Source organism: Oncorhynchus mykiss, chromosome 8 (genome assembly GCF_057628025.1).
Source record: "Oncorhynchus mykiss isolate SJ-2025 chromosome 8, ASM5762802v1, whole genome shotgun sequence".
Lineage (NCBI taxonomy): Eukaryota > Metazoa > Chordata > Actinopteri > Salmoniformes > Salmonidae > Oncorhynchus > Oncorhynchus mykiss.
Genome location: NC_143029.1, coordinates 46,330,484 through 46,348,840, shown reverse-complemented (window position 1 = coordinate 46,348,840; position 18,357 = coordinate 46,330,484). Strand labels below are relative to the sequence as shown.

Below are 18,357 nucleotides of genomic sequence, written 5' to 3'. Positions count from 1 at the left end.
GTCTTATAAATCAATTTCTGCATTATTCTAGTTGGCAGGCTCTTTAATCCAATTCACATTACAGTGAATGCATTCAGTTTTAGTATGTGTATGTGAGCCCTGCTGGAATTGAACCCCACGACCTTGGTAGCACCATGATCTTACAAACTGAGCCACTCAGGACAATATTGTGTCGATAACGTAACTTCGCTAAAAAGCACAAGGGAGACCGAAGAGGTGAAGAAGCTTTTGGCATCTCATTTCAAGACAGCCACGTGAAATAACAGAGAAGAAAATAAGTTCTGAGCCTTGCTTGCCCCAACTAAAACATAAACACGCTTATCCTGTGCATAAGAAAGATGAACCTACATTTCAAACAAAAATATTTTTAAAAAAACAACCTTTTGAAAACCCAACGGCTTTGAAGTGAAGATTAAATCCTACTTCGCTTTCCTGTTTGGACTTGGGAATGGCGTTACCGCCTTCATCCTCCTCATCGGAGAGAATATTAATCGACAAGCTGCCATTTTGGTTTTCTCTCATACCAATTACTAATTTTGAACAAAACAACTCCAAATGCCAAGGCTGTAATCTCAGATGTGCTTGCTGGGCAAGTTCCTTTGTTTCCACACGGAGTCATATATGCAGTTTACATAGAAAAGGGAGTATGTTTTTGCTTGTATTTTTGGTCAGGCATTTTGGGGGCCACCTCATGCTGCATCTGCAGAAACGCGAAAATGATTGAGTGTTTATCAATATTTGTCAACCAGGGTGTGTTGAGTGAGACTAGGCCCTCGAGTGTGTGAGTGTGGGCACGTGCATGTGTAGTCTGGACAATATGTGTGTGTGTGTGTGTGTGCGTGCGTGCGTGCGTGCGTGCGTGCGTGTGTGCGTGTGTGTGTGTCTGTATGTGACCCAATGGCAGGTATAGAGAAACAGAGTCAGGGGCAGTGGTGTGCATGTGTGTCTGGACAGGATACAAAGGTGTGTGTGTATTATATAAACGCAACATGTAACGTGAAATAAAAGATCCCAGAAATGTTCCAGACGCACAAAAAGTGTATTTCTCTCAAATGTTGTGCACAAACTTGTCTATATCCCTGTTAGTGAGCATTTCTCCTTTGCCAAGATAATCCATCTACCTGACAGTTGTGGCATATCAAGAAGCTGATTAAACAGCATGATCATGACACAGCTGCACTTTGTGATGGGGACAATAAAAAGCCACTCTGTGCAGTTTTCCTTGTTTTGTCACACAACACAATGCCACATTTGTCTCAAGTTTTGAGGGAGCATGCAACTGGCATTCTGACTGCAGGAATGTCCACCAGAGCCGTTGCCAGATGAGCCTCCTCCAACGTAGTTTTCTAGAATTTGGCAGTACATCCAACGTGTCTCACAACCGCAGACCACGCGTAACCATGCCAGTCCAGGAACTCCACATCCGGCTTCTTGACCTGCGGGATCGTCTGTGGGTGGGCCTGTGCCCTCCTAGGTCCACCTATGGCTGCGCCCATGCCTAGTCATCCATAGAGTAGGGCCTAACTAATTTATTTCAATTGACTGATTTCCTTATATACTGTAACTCAGTAACATTGTTGAAATTGTTGCATGTTGTGTTTATATTTTTGTGTTTATATTTTTTGTTTTTGTAGGAGTCACGTCCTATTCCAACCTCATTTCCAATTCTCCACAACAGAAACATTTTTATTTCTTAAAATGCTTTACTAATCCCCATCGATCCAGTCTCAATACATTATTTGGCCACACAAAATCTCCATCAACAACAATAACCAAAATGGTTTATGAGCATTTCCGAAGTCTACTACTCCGGAGGTATCATTGAAAACCTTGTGTAATGTAAAAACACATTTCTATATACTGCAGTGTAGTAGTTCTGTATTTGAGCAATAATATAAAACAATAATATATGCCAGTCAGCAGACACTTTTTATCTAAAGCAACTTACAGTCTTCCGTGCATAAATTGGGTGGTCCTGGGAATCAAACCCACTAACCTGGTGTTACAAGTGCCCTGCTCTACCAACTGAGCTACAAGCAAACACAATCAGCAGTACTTGCTTTACATGCAGGGACAGTACAGTATGATTCACCTGAGCCAGAGACTTCATGGCAGCCGTGGAACACATATTGCAACTGGGAAAAGACTAAATCCAATGTTGTTCTTATTCCCTGGCAATTTTTGGGGGAAAGAACAGAATAAAAATAAACTTGAATGAAAGCCGGGCTAACATGAACACTGAAAGGAAGCTCAAGTTGTGATGATTCTGTGTAGCTCAGTTGCTACAGCTTGGAAAATACAAAGCCAGGGTTGTGGATTTGATTACCGTTGTGCCCACCCATACAAAAAAACTGTATTCACACACTACTGTATAAAAGCGTCTGCTAAATGGCATATACTGTATAACTTAAAACTTCTGCTCAGTATCTCTCAACCAATTTCATTAGAGGACTCAGAGAGAGTTAGACTTATGTCGGATGACCTCACTGAGAAGTACTGCACGGCAAGGCGTATTGTCTGAGTTCACGAGCAAAGACCATCCAATGAAATGTTTTACTTGCAAGCCAATAAGAAATGCAAGCCAATAAGAAATAAGAAAAGATAAGAATAAAAAGTATGATGGCTCAGTAGAATAGAATTAAAAGAACGTGTCAGGGAAGGCACTCAACATTTTATAGTACAATATTTACACGTGTGTCGGGGAAGGGGGATTAGAGCAAGTGCTTCAATTCTGCAGTATTTAGCAATAATAAATACAAGTCTAGCAGCAGTTGTGATGTGTGTGTAGTAGGAATGTATATGTGTTTGTGTGTATATGTGTGTGTGACTGTGCATGAGTGCATGTGTGTTAAGGTGTGGAGAGTCAGTGCAAGGCTGTCTTCACTAGTCCAGTTCAAGTGTTCAGCAGTCTGATGGCTTGTAGATAGAAACAGTCTCTGAGTCTTTTGGTCCGAGACCCCATGCTTCGATACAGTCTGCCCAACAGTAAGAGAGTGAACAGTCCATGGCTGGGGTCCTTGATGATGTGTGGGGTCCTTGATGATGCTGCGGGACTTCTTCAGGCACTGCTTCGAGTAGATGTCCTGGATGGTACTGTGATGTCTTAACCACCCGCTGGAGGGTCTTGCGGACGTGGGCGGAGCAGTTCCTGTACCAATGGGGCAGCGGAAGTATTTGGAGAGGATCCGGAGAGGCATAGCAAAACCTTTTAGCTGTCTGAAAATTGGTGGTGTTGTTGGTCCATGTCAAGTTCTTAATGATGTGGACGCCAAGGAACTTAAAACTACTGACTCTCTCCACTGCAGCCCCGGGGATGTGGATCGGGCGTATCCTATCCTCTGCTTCCTGAAATCGACAATCAACTCCTTTGTTTTGCTGACGTTGAGTCTGTTGTCCTGGCACCACAATGCCAGTTCACTTACCTCCTACCTTGTCGTTGTTAGTGATCAGGCCTACCACCGTGGTGTCATCAGCAAACATGATGATGGAGTTGGTGTCGTGCTTAGCCACACAGTCGTGGCTGAACAGGGAGTACAGCAGAGGGCCGAGGACACATCTCTGACGGGCTCCAGTGTTCAGAGTCAGTGTGGAGGAGACGTTTGATGCCAGTCCTCACAGCCTATGTGTCTGCCTGTCAGGATGTCCAGAATCCATTTGCAGAGGGTGGTGTCCAGGCCTAGGGCCCTGAGCTTGGTGACGAGCTTGGAGGGAACAATAGTGTTGAATGCTCAATTAACAGCATTCTCACATACAGTAGGTGTTCCTCTTTTCCAGGTGAGTTAGGCCATTGTGAATTGCAATGGAAATGTGGATCTGTTGGAGCGGTAGGCAAAATGGAGTGGGTCCAGTGCAGAGTGTGAATTTACAGGGGCCACCCCTGGGGTCAAGAATTAACTTCACTTTGTGAAGTGATTTGTTTGACAATAAGATGAAAACATCATGACTGGCTGTGTTGTTGCCCAATTAAAATGTAATACAAAATGTGTACAGTTCTAGACATGTCTTTACTATCAGGCTGTCTTGTCTTTTTGCATCCTTAATGGAGCTCGTACCTGCTTGCCTTGTACGCATCGTGCGCAACCGAGTCATCAGGGTTCGTTCTGCCCCTTTGCTAAGCAACCAGTGGCCCCACACTCAAAGACTTCCTGACCTACTTTCCATGTGTGTGTGTGCGTGTGTATGTGTGTGTCTATGTGTATATTACAGGCTGGCAGCTGAGGCCAGTGTTGCCATGTGTTGGCCAGCTGTGGTCCCCCGGTGCGGATATCCAGAGTTTTGCAAAATTGTAGCGGAGGAGGGCAAATGCAGGAGAAGGGGGCGAATGTAAATACCGGCTTCCCTTTCTGGCGGTAACAACAGTCACCCTTGGTATACTCAAGACACCGTTATCTGTTACATTGAGCTATGGCATTAGGTCGGACATACTAAAAATGGACTGAACAACAAAGATAGAGAGATCCAAGCTGTTTATTTGGTCTCAAGGCTGTTTGTTCTGTCAGCGATGTGAAGAAGAAGAGAAAAAAATGGGAGGTAGTCCAACCCTCTCAGCGTTTAAAATCTGTGTCGTGATTCCTTAGTGCACACCGTAGCAAAACACTTTGCAATGGACATGTTCAGGTATTCACTCCCCATTTCTGTCTGTTTTCTTCCGTTTCACTTCTGGTGAATATGACCCTGGTCATCTGATGACTATATAGACTTTTTGGAACTGTTTCAAGGCACTGAATGCCATTTCGTAGTCTTGCTAATAATGTTGGCAGAAGCGGTGAGGTATTACTCGGGTGCCGACGTATAGACAATCTCTGAAGATTGTTTACCTGACCGGATCCTCATGTCCTTAGTTTCATGAAACCTCAAAGCCTAACGTACCCAAACGTACCCAAACGTAGCCTAACGTACCCAAACACACTATTACAGCTTTTTGTGAAATGACACAAATTACTTATTCGAAATTCGTGACAGGCACACGAAAAAGTATTACACCATTTTTTTCACAACGCATTTCATGTGTATTACACAATTTCATTTCTTTACAACCCTTTCTTGTACATTACACAAATTCCAATTTGTTGTGGCTAATGTTAGGTCTGTGAGTAATAAATGTATGATAATTGCAATAAAGAAATCTCTCAAGTAGATTTATTGGAAGATATGGACATTTTGGATATGAGTTGGAACCTATTTTGGCATTTAATAGAAATGGCTAATTAAAACCTAGGAACAGAAGCCGTTTCCTTTTGGAAAGAGTGAATACATTCTTAATTGCCTTGAACTTACAAAGACATTCCAACCACAATGTATGGCATTGATAGGGGAGCTCACACAGCAAATAGAACTGAAAAAGAACAAGGATCATGTGGCCTGGCTGGTTTGGCTGTAATGCGGCAGCCTCTGGCACACATCTGCAGTATTGGCATAGTTTCAAATCAGGCCTAATGCCTTTTGACACAACCTCTATCTTTCCTACTGCCATACTCTCTCACAATCTGAACATAGAAATGGTATCCATGAGTTCATCTGACTCTGGGGAAGTAGATAAAGGACTTCGTTGCAAAAATCCCGAAGTATCCCTTTAAGCCTTTAATGCTTAACATTAAACACTTTCCCAACAGCGTGTATAAAAAAAAATAACTGCTGAATCATTAAGCAGTTGAGTAGGGCTCTTAGTGGAAAAGTCCAGTAGCTCCTCCACCGAAACAGGGTTGCATGGCAAGGAGATAATAACAAATAAATAACCAAACAGAATGTCCAGACAAACAAGCTTTTATCCATCATGAATCCATCTTACAACTCCCACATGATCTCACATCGTGAGTTTATCTCTCGATAGAAAAAGTAAAAAGGGCAGTTGATAGATAAAATTAGGTGTAACCTAGAAACCAATTTGACCGTTCACAAGTACTTTAATCACACCTCATATCTGCTCAGAAACGATGAACGATAAAAGCAGTTGGCAAAAAAGGCAAGGTTAAAATGCATCAGGCTTTTCTTTGTTCGGTATCTCTTACCGCATATAGCTTGTCACTGCACATAAATGAAACACGGTAAGTTTGATAGACGTTGAATTGAAGTTTGTGCCCAGTGGGTATCCTCAGCATTCTGTACTCAAGACAACGGACTGCAGAACTGTATTTTCATACAAGAAGCAAAGCTAATATCATGGGGCGGCAGGGTAGCCTAGTGGTTAGAGCGTTGGACTAGCGTTGGACTAGCGGAACTACCGGAATGTTGCAAGTTCAAACCCCCGAGCTGACAAGGTACAAATCTGTTGTTCTGCCCCTGAACAGGCAGTTCACCCACTGTTCCTAGGCCGTCATTGAAAATAAGAATTTGTTCTTAACTGACTGGCCTAGTTAAATAAAGGTAAAAAAAAAAAAGCTGCACCACTGATTGCAAAAACCTAAACCAAAAACATGCAAAGAGGTGAAAAGGAAACAAAAGTAGTACGTGTTATGAATTATGAAGTGATGGAACACAACCATGGCCTGTATACAGATGCACATATTGCGAGGTACGATATTTCATAGCCATACGGGATGTTACCAGCAATCAGGCAGGAAATTGGGCCTTTTTTCATTGCATACCAAATGGAAGAGAATGCAAAACAGGGAGGGACTACCTGAAATTGTTAAATAAGAAACACACATTTTTGTTTTTCATTTGAAAAAGTTTTCTATATTTTCTGTTGCCTGCCCTAATGAACACAACCCAGATTGTTTTTCTCAAGCTCATCCATTCGCACTGAAGAGTATGGGTAAATGTGGTTTATATTCCACACTAATTTACACCTTGGCATGGTAAACAGAAACACACTGTGGCTCAGTGAGTATATCCTTACAGTTAGCAGTGAGGTGAAGTCATGCCCCGTCTAGATGCTATAGAGATCTACATACTGAGCTGTATCGTGATGTTTGAAGCAGGGATTAACCTAGAAAATCGAAAAGTCAAAAGACTCTGAGGAATTTTGTGGACACTTATTTTTGTATTTCGGATGAATGGGGGGCATCTCCAAAAGGGAGCAGATTTTGGCCAAAAGTGTATCAAGCCCATGGGTATGTAAACAGTCGGTTCAATCAGTACGTAGGAGATGCAGGGTTGCCTCTTTGCTTGAAATCATGGGAAAATAAAAATAAATCAGCCAACACCTCAGAAATACAATTGTAGACCTCCACAAGTTTGGTTCATCCTTGGGAGCAATTTCCAAATGACTGAAGGTACCACGTTCATCTGTACAAACAATAATATGCAAGTATAACAACCTGGGACTACGCAGCTATCGCTCAGGAAGGAGACACATTCTGTCTCCTAGAGATGAACGTACTTTGGTGGGAAAAGTGCAAATCCATCCAATATCAACAGCAAAGGACCTTGTGAAGATGCTGGAGGAAACAGGTACAAAATTATATACAGTGCCTTGCGAAAGTATTCGGCCCCCTTGAACTTTGCGACCTTTTGCCACATTTCAGGCTTCAAACATAAAGATATAAAACGGTATTTTTTTTGTGAAGAATCAACAACAAGTGGGACACAATCATGAAGTGGAACGACATTTATTGGATATTTTAAACTTTTTTAACAAATCAAAAACTGAAAAATTGGGCGTGCAAAATTATTCAGCCCCCTTAAGTTAATACTTTGTAGCGCCACCTTTTGCTGCGATTACAGCTGTAAGTCGCTTGGGGTATGTCTCTATCAGTTTTGCACATCGAGAGACTGAAATGTTTTCCCATTCCTCCTTGCAAAACAGCTCGAGCTCAGTGAGGTTGGATGGAGAGCATTTGTGAACAGCAGTTTTCAGTTCTTTCCACAGATTCTCAATTGGATTCAGGTCTGAACTTTGACTTGGCCATTCTAACACCTGGATATGTTTATTTTTGAACCATTCCATTGTAGATTTTGCTTTATGTTTTGGATCATTGTCTTGTTGGAAGACAAATCTCCGTCCCAGTCTCAGGTCTTTTGCAGACTTCATCAGGTTAACTTCCAGAATGGTCCTGTATTTGGCTCCATCCATCTTCCCATCAATTTGAACCATCTTCCCTGTCCCTGCTGAAGAAAAGCAGGCCCAAACCATGATGCTGCCACCACCATGTTTGACAGTGGGGATGGTGTGTTCAGGGTGATGAGCTGTGTTGCTTTTACGCCAAACATAACGTTTTGCATTGTTGCCAAAAAGTTCAATTTTGGTTTCATCTGACCAGAGCACCTTCTTCCACATGTTTGGTGTGTCTCCCAGGTGGCTTGTGGCAAACTTTAAACTACACTTTTTATGGATATCTTTAAGAAATGGCTTTCTTCTTGCCACTCTTCCATAAAGGCCAGATTTGTGCAATATACGACTGATTGTTGTCCTATGGACAGAGTCTCCCACCTCAGCTGTAGATCTCTGCAGTTCATCCAGAGTGATCATGGGCCTCTTGGCTGCATCTCTGATCAGTCTTCTCCTTGTATGAGCTGAAAGTTTAGAGGGACGGCCAGGTCTTGGTAGATTTGCAGTGGTCTGATACTCCTTCCATTTCAATATTATCGCTTGCACAGTGCTCCTTGGGATGTTTAAAGCTTGGGAAATCTTTTTGTATCCAAATCCGGCTTTAAACTTCTTCACAACAGTATCTCGGACCTGCCTGGTGTGTTCCTTGTTCTTCATGATGCTCTCTGCGCTTTTAACGGACCTCTGAGACTATCACAGTGCAGGTGCATTTATACTGAGACTTGATTACACACAGGTGGATTGTATTTATCATCATTAGTCATTTAGGTCAACATTGGATCATTCAGAGATCCTCACTGAACTTCTGGAGAGAGTTTGCTGCACTGAAAGTAAAGGGGCTGAATAATTTTGCACGCCCAATTTTTCAGTTTTTGATTTGTTAAAAAAGTTTGAAATATCCAATAAATGTCGTTCCACTTCATGATTGTGTCCCACTTGTTGTTGATTCTTCACAAAATGTATGTTTGAAGCCTGAAATGTGGCAAAAGGTCGCAAAGTTCAAGGGGGCCGAATACTTTCGCAAGGCACTGTATATCCACAGTAAAACAAGTCCTATATCAACATATCCTGAAAGGCCGCTCAGCAAGGAAGAAGCCACTACTTCAAAATCACCATAAAAAAGCCAGACTACAGTTTGCAACTGCACATGAGGACAAAGATCGTACTTTTTGGAGAAATGTCCTCTGGTCTGATGAAAGAAAAATAGAACTGTTTGACCATAATGACCATCGTTATGTTTGGAGGAAAAAGGGGGAGGCAAGGAGAAGGCAAGCCGAAGAACACCATCCCAACCATGAAGCACGGGGGTAGCAGCATCATGTTGTGGGGGTGCTATGCTGCAGGAGGGACTGGTGCACTTCACAAAATAGATGGCATGATGAGGAGGAAAATGATGTGGATATATTGAAGCAACATCTCAAGACATCAGTCAGGAAGTTAAAGCTTGGTCGCAAATAGGTCTTCCAAATGGACAATGACCCGAAGCATACTTCCAAAGTTGTGGCAAAATGGCTTAAGGACAACAAAGTCAAGGTATTGGAGTGGCCATCACAAGGCCCTGATCCCAATCCTATCGTACAATTGTGGGCAGAACTTAAAAAGCGTGTGCGGGCAAGGAGGCCTACAAACCTGACTCAGTTACACCAGCTCTGTCAGGAGGAATGGGCCAAAATTCACCCAACTTATTCTGTGAAGCTTGTGGAAGGCTACCTGAAACATTTGACCCAAATTAAACCATTTAAAGGCAATGCTACCAAATACAAATTAAGTGTATGTAAACTTCTGACCCACTGGGAATGTGATGAAAGAAATAAAAGCTGAAATAAATAATTCTCTCTACTATTATTCTGAAATTTCATGTCCTTAAAATAAAGTGGTGATCCTAACTGACCTAAGACAGGGAATTTGTACTAGGATTTAAATGTCAGGAATTGTGAAAAACTGTGTTTAAATGCATTTGGCTAAGGTGTATGTAAACTTCCGACTTCAACTGTACATGCTCCAACAAATCTCATGTCCTGACTTTCAAACCTTTACTTGAAGGGTGCCTACTTCATAACACATTAATAACCCATACATACCACACTCATTAGCAGTTTCATACATGCTTATGTCGACTTGTGCCAACAACCACCAAGTTGATATTTTTGTATGTTTTACCATTGTTGCCTTGCAGTTTATGAATGCTGGTAGGTATGTTTATAACTGTGTTATGAAGTACATAAGTATGTACCCGTCAAGTTAAGTGTTCCCAAATATTAACTTTTATGGCTGTTAGTCTTGTGTCCAGTTTATTAACTTGTAAGTAATCTCAACAATTGGCATGAAGCTTCAGACTAAGCAAATGTTCAGTAAGAACAGGAGTACACGGTAACCGCATTAGGTAGAAGACAAAGAACGCAGCTGAGCACAAAATTCTAAATCTGCAAGATCTTTAAATTCCATCTAGCCGTTTCACAGGTGTCATGTTTTAACCCTTGAAGAAGCCGGAAGAAAGAGAGAAAGAAACTTCGACATCTAACACAGCACTGCTGCTTTGAATTCATCATGAGAGCGTTTCAGTATAATGTGGGTATATAGACTGTGTTTGTTGTGGTAACACCATTAACATCATGATTAGGCTATTATATTTTATGCCCTGAATGAGAAATGCAGACAGTTGTGGGCTATGGGAGTAGCCTGCAAAGCAGCGGTATTCTAGAATGATTTCATGAGGTTGTATTCACAGAGGCTCAACATATTTTGCTCATGAAACAGTTAGTTCACAGTGTCCTCAATAAGTTGTGACATCTAGTGACTGGTGCATTGAAAGAGTATATCCGGTGTTTGAGAATTTTTATAATTGATCACTGATGATCGTTTTATCAGCAACTGTACAAGAAGTACCCTCGCAAAATAGTTATACTAATAAAATGATATGAATGAAACCCTCTTTAGTGAAGTGAGTTGACACTGTCTTAAATATCTTATGGGTTTCAAATGTTGAGACATGCTGTATCTATCAGAAAATGCTTCCATGATTCAAATGGCCATTGTCAATGTCAGCACTCAGTCTCACAGACCTGCCACAAGTGTAGAATAAAGTTGTCCCTCAGTGCTGTGCTGGATTTAGTTTAACTTTCTAACAGTTTTCATTCTTCAGTTGAAGATTTGCATAGGAGAAATAAGCCTACTTGACCCGTAGCTGCACTAGGGGAAACTTCTACCAGTAATGTGCCAGTGTTATTAGTGACACATTGGACCTGATACAATGCATTCAAAAAGTATACACCCCTTTACTTTTTCCCCATGTTTTGTTTTGTTACAGCCTGAATTTAAAATGGATTCATGTTTATGTGTCACTGGCCTACATATACTACCGCATAATGTCAAAGTGAAATTGTTTTTTGGACATTTTTACACATTTATTAAAAATGTCAAGTTTAAATGTCTTGAGTCAAGAAGTATTCAACCCCTTTGTTATGGCAAGCCTAAATAAGTTCAGGAGTAAAAATATGCTTAACAAGTCACATAATATGTTGGATGGACTCTGTGTGAATAATAGTGTTTAAGATTTTTGAATGACTACCTCATCGCTGTACCCCACACATACAATTATCTGTAAGGTCCCTCAGTCAAGCAGAACATTTCAAACACAAAGAAGAAGAAGAAAAGCAGATATTGAATATCCCTTTGAGCATGGTGAAAATATGAAATACACTTTGGATGGCATATCAATACACCCAGTCACTACAAAGATATGGGCGTCCTTTCTAACTCAGTTGCCAGAGAGGAAGAAAACCGCTCAAGGATTTCACCATGAGGCCAATGGTGACTTCAAAACAGTTACAGAGTTTAATGGCTGTGATAGGAGAAAACTGAGGATGGATCCACCTTGTAGTTATTACTCCATAATACTAACCTAATTGACACAGTGAAAAAAAGGACGCCTGTACAGAATAAAGTATTCCAAAACATGCATCCTATTTGCAACAAGGCACTAAAGTAATGCTGAAAAAAATGTGGTAAAGCAATAAACCTTTTGCCCTGAATATAAAGTGCCGTTTGGGGAAAATCCAATAGAACACATTACTTAGTACCACTCTACATATTTTCAAGCATAGTGGTGGCTGTATCACTGGGGAGTTTTTCAGGATAAAAAACAAACAGAATGGAGCTAAGCACAGGCAAAATCCTAGAAGAAACTCTGGTTCAGTCTGCTTTCCACCAGACACTGGGAGATGGCCTTTCAGCAGGACAATAAGCTAAAACACAAGGCCAAGGTTTCTCAGCAAGAAAACACTGAATGTTCCTGGGTGGTCGATTTACAGTATATTTCTGTATTTCATTTTCAATACATTTGCTAACAATTCTAAAAACATGTTTCACTTTGTCGTTATGGGGTATTGTGTGTAATCCATTCTAATCCATTTTGAATTCAGGCTGTAACCCAACGAAATGTGGAATAAATCAAGGGGTAGGAATATTTTCTGAAGGCACTGTAGGTGGAAAGTGAAGTCTGCCCAAGCTATCTTGAAGCAAGTCCGCCCACAACACAGCAGTTCAAACAAACACAAGCCCATTCAACTGACAGTGCTGATAGACATTGAACCGTCTGACTCTGCTGTGTCAAGACCGACTGGCCACTGGATAAGGTTGCAGGCTACTATTGGAGTCTACAGGAAAACCTACTTGTGAATGTTATCTTACCAATCTATGGAAACGTACAATAAAATGGCCAGTGGTGAGTGCCGTCTATCACCACTAAATGAATGAACACTCAACCTTGAAGCCAGCCAGTGTTTTGACTTTTGAATATCAAGACCAAAAAGAATATATCTATATGTATCTACCAGGGGGAAATAAGCTAATCTTCATTCTCTGCACTACCTTTACTGGTTGGAAGCGAGTTTGTTTCCTTGTCAAATGCCCTTTTCCTTAAAGACTGGGGGCTTTGTTTCAGGCAGAGATTAACTGAGAGATATAAAGGCAGTGAATATTTCTCATTGCCAGAAGCAGGCAGGCTCACACAGAGTAGTCTCAAATATCGGCCTGCCTGCTTCTGGCAATGAGAAATATTCACTGTTTTCAGAATTTATGTGGTCATGCAACAAGGATATCAACTAACTGTTGCTTCTACTTGTTTATCTACTTTGGTTGGTTATGGTGATGATCATAGCTTTTCTACCTGAGGGGGAAATTGATTTTTTTGTATTTTTATATTCAGCCACACCCACGCCAATAAACAAACACATCACACGTAATGATAGATAGATAGATAGATAGGTGAAGTCAACGTTCCCAACTGTCAGTGGTGGTGCAATAACCGCTTGGGGCAAAGTGATATTCAGGTGTGACTCAAACATCAACACTTTTTCAGGTGAAGCTTATACCTGCATCATCAAAAGGGAGTGGTGTTCTTTTCATCATACAGGTTTCACAAATCAACTGTCATTGTGGACCCCCGGAAGAGTAGATGATGCATTTGCCGCGGCTAATGGGGATCCTAATAAATACCAAAATTGTATGTACACTGTGGTTTCGACGCCGTATTTCCCTGACTGCAACAGCAAATTTGTCAGTGTTACCTATTGTTGATTTTTCAACGTACCCTTCCCCATTTTTTTGTGTTGATTCAGGTATTAAATTAACTCTTTAAGTGTTAAATGAACACTCATTAGTCAAAAAGAACAACAGTTTTGCTATTAACAACCAGTGTTAAACCAAAACCACACCATCATTATCATATTGCCCAGCATGTTCTATTACAGAATGTTCTTTAGAATTGTTTGTTTCAATATCTATGTTTTTGCATGTACATTGACTGATTAATTAATCATATGCTACTCAAATATAAATAACGTACATTTTTCCAAGCTAATCCAATCTGTTACTTGGAAATGTTTTTTCCAGGTTAGATGGTTTAGGTAGTCTCATATCTTATCCTTTTCAACCTGGCAGTCATTCTAAATGTAGGCTGTGGGTGAATAAAATGTTGGATATCCCCACTCTGGCTGGATTCCAATAGGAATTACACATTACTTTGCAAGTCATCATATGTGACTCGCAGGCCTGAAAACCATGAGTTTCAGGCCACTGTATTTATGTAAAACTAGGCCCTCAAAATAATGCCTCATCAAATACGTAATTTAACTTAATTTGAATTATAACATATTCACTTAGGATCTCACTTGTTGAAGGCCACCAGACTGAACATGGATGCAGGTTATCATCAAGGATCTCTCTGTACTTTGCTCCATTCATCTTTGCCTCAATCCTGACTAGTCTCCCAGTCCCTGCCTCTGAAAAACATCCACACAGCTGATGCTGCCACCACCATGCTTCACCATAGGGATGGTGCCAGGTTTCCTCCAGAACGTGACGCTTGGCATTCAGGTCAAAGAGTTTGATCTTGGTTTCATCAGACCAGAGAATATTGTTTCTCATGATCTGAGAGTCTTCATGTGCCTTTTGGCAAACTCATAGCAGGCTTTCATGTGCCTTTTACTGAGGAGTGGCTTCCGTCTGGCCACTCTACCATAAAGGCCTGATTGGTGGAGTGCTGCAGAGATGGTTGTCCTTCTGGAAGGTTCTCTGATCTCCATCGAGGAACTCTAGAGCTCTGTCAGAGTGACCATCGGGTTCTTGGTCACCTCCCTGACCAAGGCCCTTCTCCCCCGATTGCTCAGTTTGGCCTGGCGGCCAGCTCTAGGAAGAGTCTCGGTGGTTCCAAACTTCTTCCGTTTAATAATGATGTAGGCCACTGTGTTCTTGGGAACCTTCAATGCTGCCAAATTTTTTTGGTACCCTTCCCCAGATCTGTGCCTCGACAGGATTCGGTCTCAGAGCTCTACAGACAATTACCTTTGACCTCTTGGATTGGTTTTTGCTCTGACAACTGTGAGACCATGTCCAATTAATTTAATTTACCACAGGTGGACTCCAATGAAGTTGTCGAAACATCTCAAGGATGATCAATGGAAACAGGATGCACCTGGGCTCCATTTCGAGTCTCATAGCAAATGGTCTGAATGCTTACGTAAAGGTATCTGTTTTTTGTTTTTAATACATTTGCAAACATTTCTAAAAACCTGTTTTAGCATTGTCATTATGGGGTATTGTGTGTAGATTTTTTTTTTTAATCCGTTTCAGAATAAGGCTGTAATGTAACATTGTTTAGAAGGTTAAGGGGTCTGAATAATTTACAAAGGCACTGTATTATCATTCACATTGGATGTAAAAAATAATAATAATAATTTTAAAGTGAGGTGAAGAAAAAATAACTGAGAAGGAATCTTAAATTGGTACTTTCCAACATTTGCGGCAGCAGGCTAGTTAGCCTACTTTTATGTGTGCTCAGTTGCGCATGCTCCGTCAACATTAAGAGGACAGAGAAACAAGACACATGCTGATTGCGCACAAACAAAACGCAATGAACAAATTGGCAAAACTTGTAAATGGTATGAAATAAATCAAAACGTGTTTTTTATAAGTCTATCAGGTTGTGAACTCTCCAAATAACGTTTCCACACCGAGAAAGCGAACAGTAAATTGCAACACACCACTCCCCTTCTTCTTGTCTCAACATTTCAAATGATACTCAAGACAGTTTTTTTTTCACACACATATTTTAGATGCATTGCTAATCATCTCAATAATCAGCTAGGCCTATTGCCACACGTGTTGTGTAGACACTGGACCAGTGTTGAATTAAACACCATCAGTGTTGATTTAACAGTGGATAATTTTGTATGCAGGTTAACCTTACAAGCATTTTGTGTTTTATCCCATGTTTTATACCATTTAATATCTCAGGTTTTTATGAAGAGGATAAATATAAAGCATTTAGCTAATATGCTATGTGTGATAACAGTATTTAAAATATTGAAAGGTATAAAGCATTATCAGTTCTTTAACGAACATTATTCAACTGTAATAACAAGCCAGTAGTAGGCATATTAATGAGGATCATAGTGTTTGGGTTTTCTATAGGCTATAAATATGCATGCCTATTGTCAAATCAACAAGTGTCAATAGTCGGCTAATTAGTTTCCCTTTACTCAAGTGGTGTAGGTTGAATCCATATTCTATTGCTTCTATTATTAGCTTTCGCAGGATGTCTTCTAGGAGGAAACGTGAAAAAACGAAGGTACGGAAATGCCAGAGTTCTACTTGGAAAAGGTCCAAACCCTGTTTTATCCAGAAGCATTTGACACACAGCCTAAATCTACGAGCTAGCGTTACGACCACTGTCTGATGAACTCTCTCTCATTATTGCATTATAAGGAACGATGTTACAGAAATAAGAACATTTGCTATTCATTCGTATTCCTTAGAACGCATAAATACAAGTATTTTACCCATAGGTTACATGGCATCAACTTTCAGCTCCCCAAAAAAGAATGAAAGTTGTTTTCCATCACTTTCTTTAAATATAATTCTTACTACAGACGTATTATAACCAACTTGTTTTTAGTACAACAAAGTTTTAATAGCCAACTTACCTCGGTGAAAAAATTATCCATCGTCCTTAAATTAATCCACAAGGATCTCTGTATGCTAATCGCGCTGGCAAAACATGTGTTTTGATGTACAGGGCAAAGGCATCTTCTTTAGTCCATGATCAGAAATACATCTCTTCCAATAGTTCTCGGGACAGGGAAAAGGGAATCAAGTCTTCTGCGACTTCTGCCTTTGTTTCATAGATTACATTTCCAGCAAAATCAGCATTTGTTATTTCAAATAAAATAAAAATCAGTCTTCCGATATTGGCGAAAAACGCTGCGCGATAAAACTCAGTATGGAGGGAGATCAAATGCTGTGCACCTGGACACTTTGTCTGCCGAACATTCACATTGGTAAATAGTCCAACTTGCTGAAGTAAAGTATTTTAGGCGACTGGCGAGCCAAGTTTGGAGTGACTCCATCCGTAGATACTGTAGCTCCACCCAGCACTGGTTTGAATGGTAAAGTAAATCTCACCCCAGGATTGCCTCTCTTACCCCGCCTGCCGTCCAAAGGAGCCTAAAGTTTGAAACCTGACTGCGGACTGCCGCTGCGGAGATGTTCAAATAGTGTGAAATAAAACAGTGTGAAAAAGTAACAGCCTATGTCAATTGAGTTTTATAAGTAGGCAATAGGCATATGAACATGGATTCCATCGCGTGTAATCAAATAATGGAGTGTGCAGCTCACAATCATTTTATGAAACTGAAACTGACATAGGCCTATCCCACTGGGTACACACTGGTAGAGTGACCATTGTTTCCACGTCTTTTCAATTACATTATGTTGAATCAACATGGAAAAGACATTGAATTGAAGTCTGCCCAGTAGGACGTTGCAATATAGTGTAATTGCAGACCACAATTTGGGGCGTTTCTTGATATTGGCTCTCCTTGATATCAGGAAACGCCCATTGATGCCTGCCATTGGACAGTCCATTGACATCTGCCAATGATGAGTTCCTGCACTGTCCCACTCAGTTTAAATCAAGGAGCCATTTCCGGATTTCAGATGTCAAAAAATCACCTTTTAAAGGAATGCTTTAGATATGATTAGAATTGCATTTCTTCTGGCAAAGTGAGAGGCTAATAACTCTGGTGCCGTTCAGCTATCCTCAGCCAGAAACCTCACAATCTTAACCCGGTCAAGTTCGGTTTCTGTGCAAACCTTAGACAGTGTAGAAGGCAACCAAACATGTTTCATCATTCTACATTACATTTTGTCTACAGAACATGTCAATTAGCCCATGAAAATCAGTCATCATTACGCACCAATGAGACGAGCAGTGTTCACTTGATTGACAGTGTCTTGGTCCAATGACCACCTATTGGTTTGAAACATAGCTAGGTAGATAGCCAATGAGCTGGGATTTTCAGATATACAGTACCAGTCAAAAGTTTGGACACGCCTGCTCATTCAAAGTTTTTTTTTATTTGTACTATTTTATACATTGTAAAATAATAGTGAAGACTTTAAAACTATGAAATAACACATATGGAATCATGTAGTAACCAACCACTGTCAAAATACATTTTATATTCATTTAGATTCTTCAAAGTAGCCACCCTTTGCCTTGATGACAGCTTTGCACAATGTTGGCATTCTCTCAACCAGCTTCATGAGGTAGTCACCTGGATAGCATTTCAATTAACAGGTGTGCTTTGTTAAAAGTTAATTTGTGGATTTTCTTTCCTTCTTAATGCGTTTGAGCCAATCAGTTGTGTTGTGACAAGGTAAGGGTGGTATACAGAAGATAGCTCTATTGGGTAAAAGACCAAATCCATATTATGGCAAGAACAGCTCAAATAATTTAAGAGAAAAGACAGTCCATCATTACTTTAAGACATGAAGGTCAGTCAATTCGGAAGTGCAGTTGCAAAAAC

At 40.6% G+C, this 18,357-nt stretch overlaps 1 protein-coding gene across 1 annotated transcript in view; it reads right to left on the bottom strand.

Annotated features, from left to right (window-relative positions):
• LOC149981668 (unconventional myosin-X-like) overlaps positions 1-17,225 on the bottom strand; it is a 176,818-nt gene extending 159,593 nt beyond the window's left edge. The window contains exon 1 of the mRNA XM_090181691.1: positions 16,474-17,225. Coding sequence (XP_090037817.1) covers positions 16,474-16,494 — 21 coding nt within the window. The 5' untranslated portion in view covers positions 16,495-17,225. The remainder of the gene's footprint in view (positions 1-16,473) is intronic.
• Between the last annotated feature and the right edge of the window lie 1,132 nt (positions 17,226-18,357).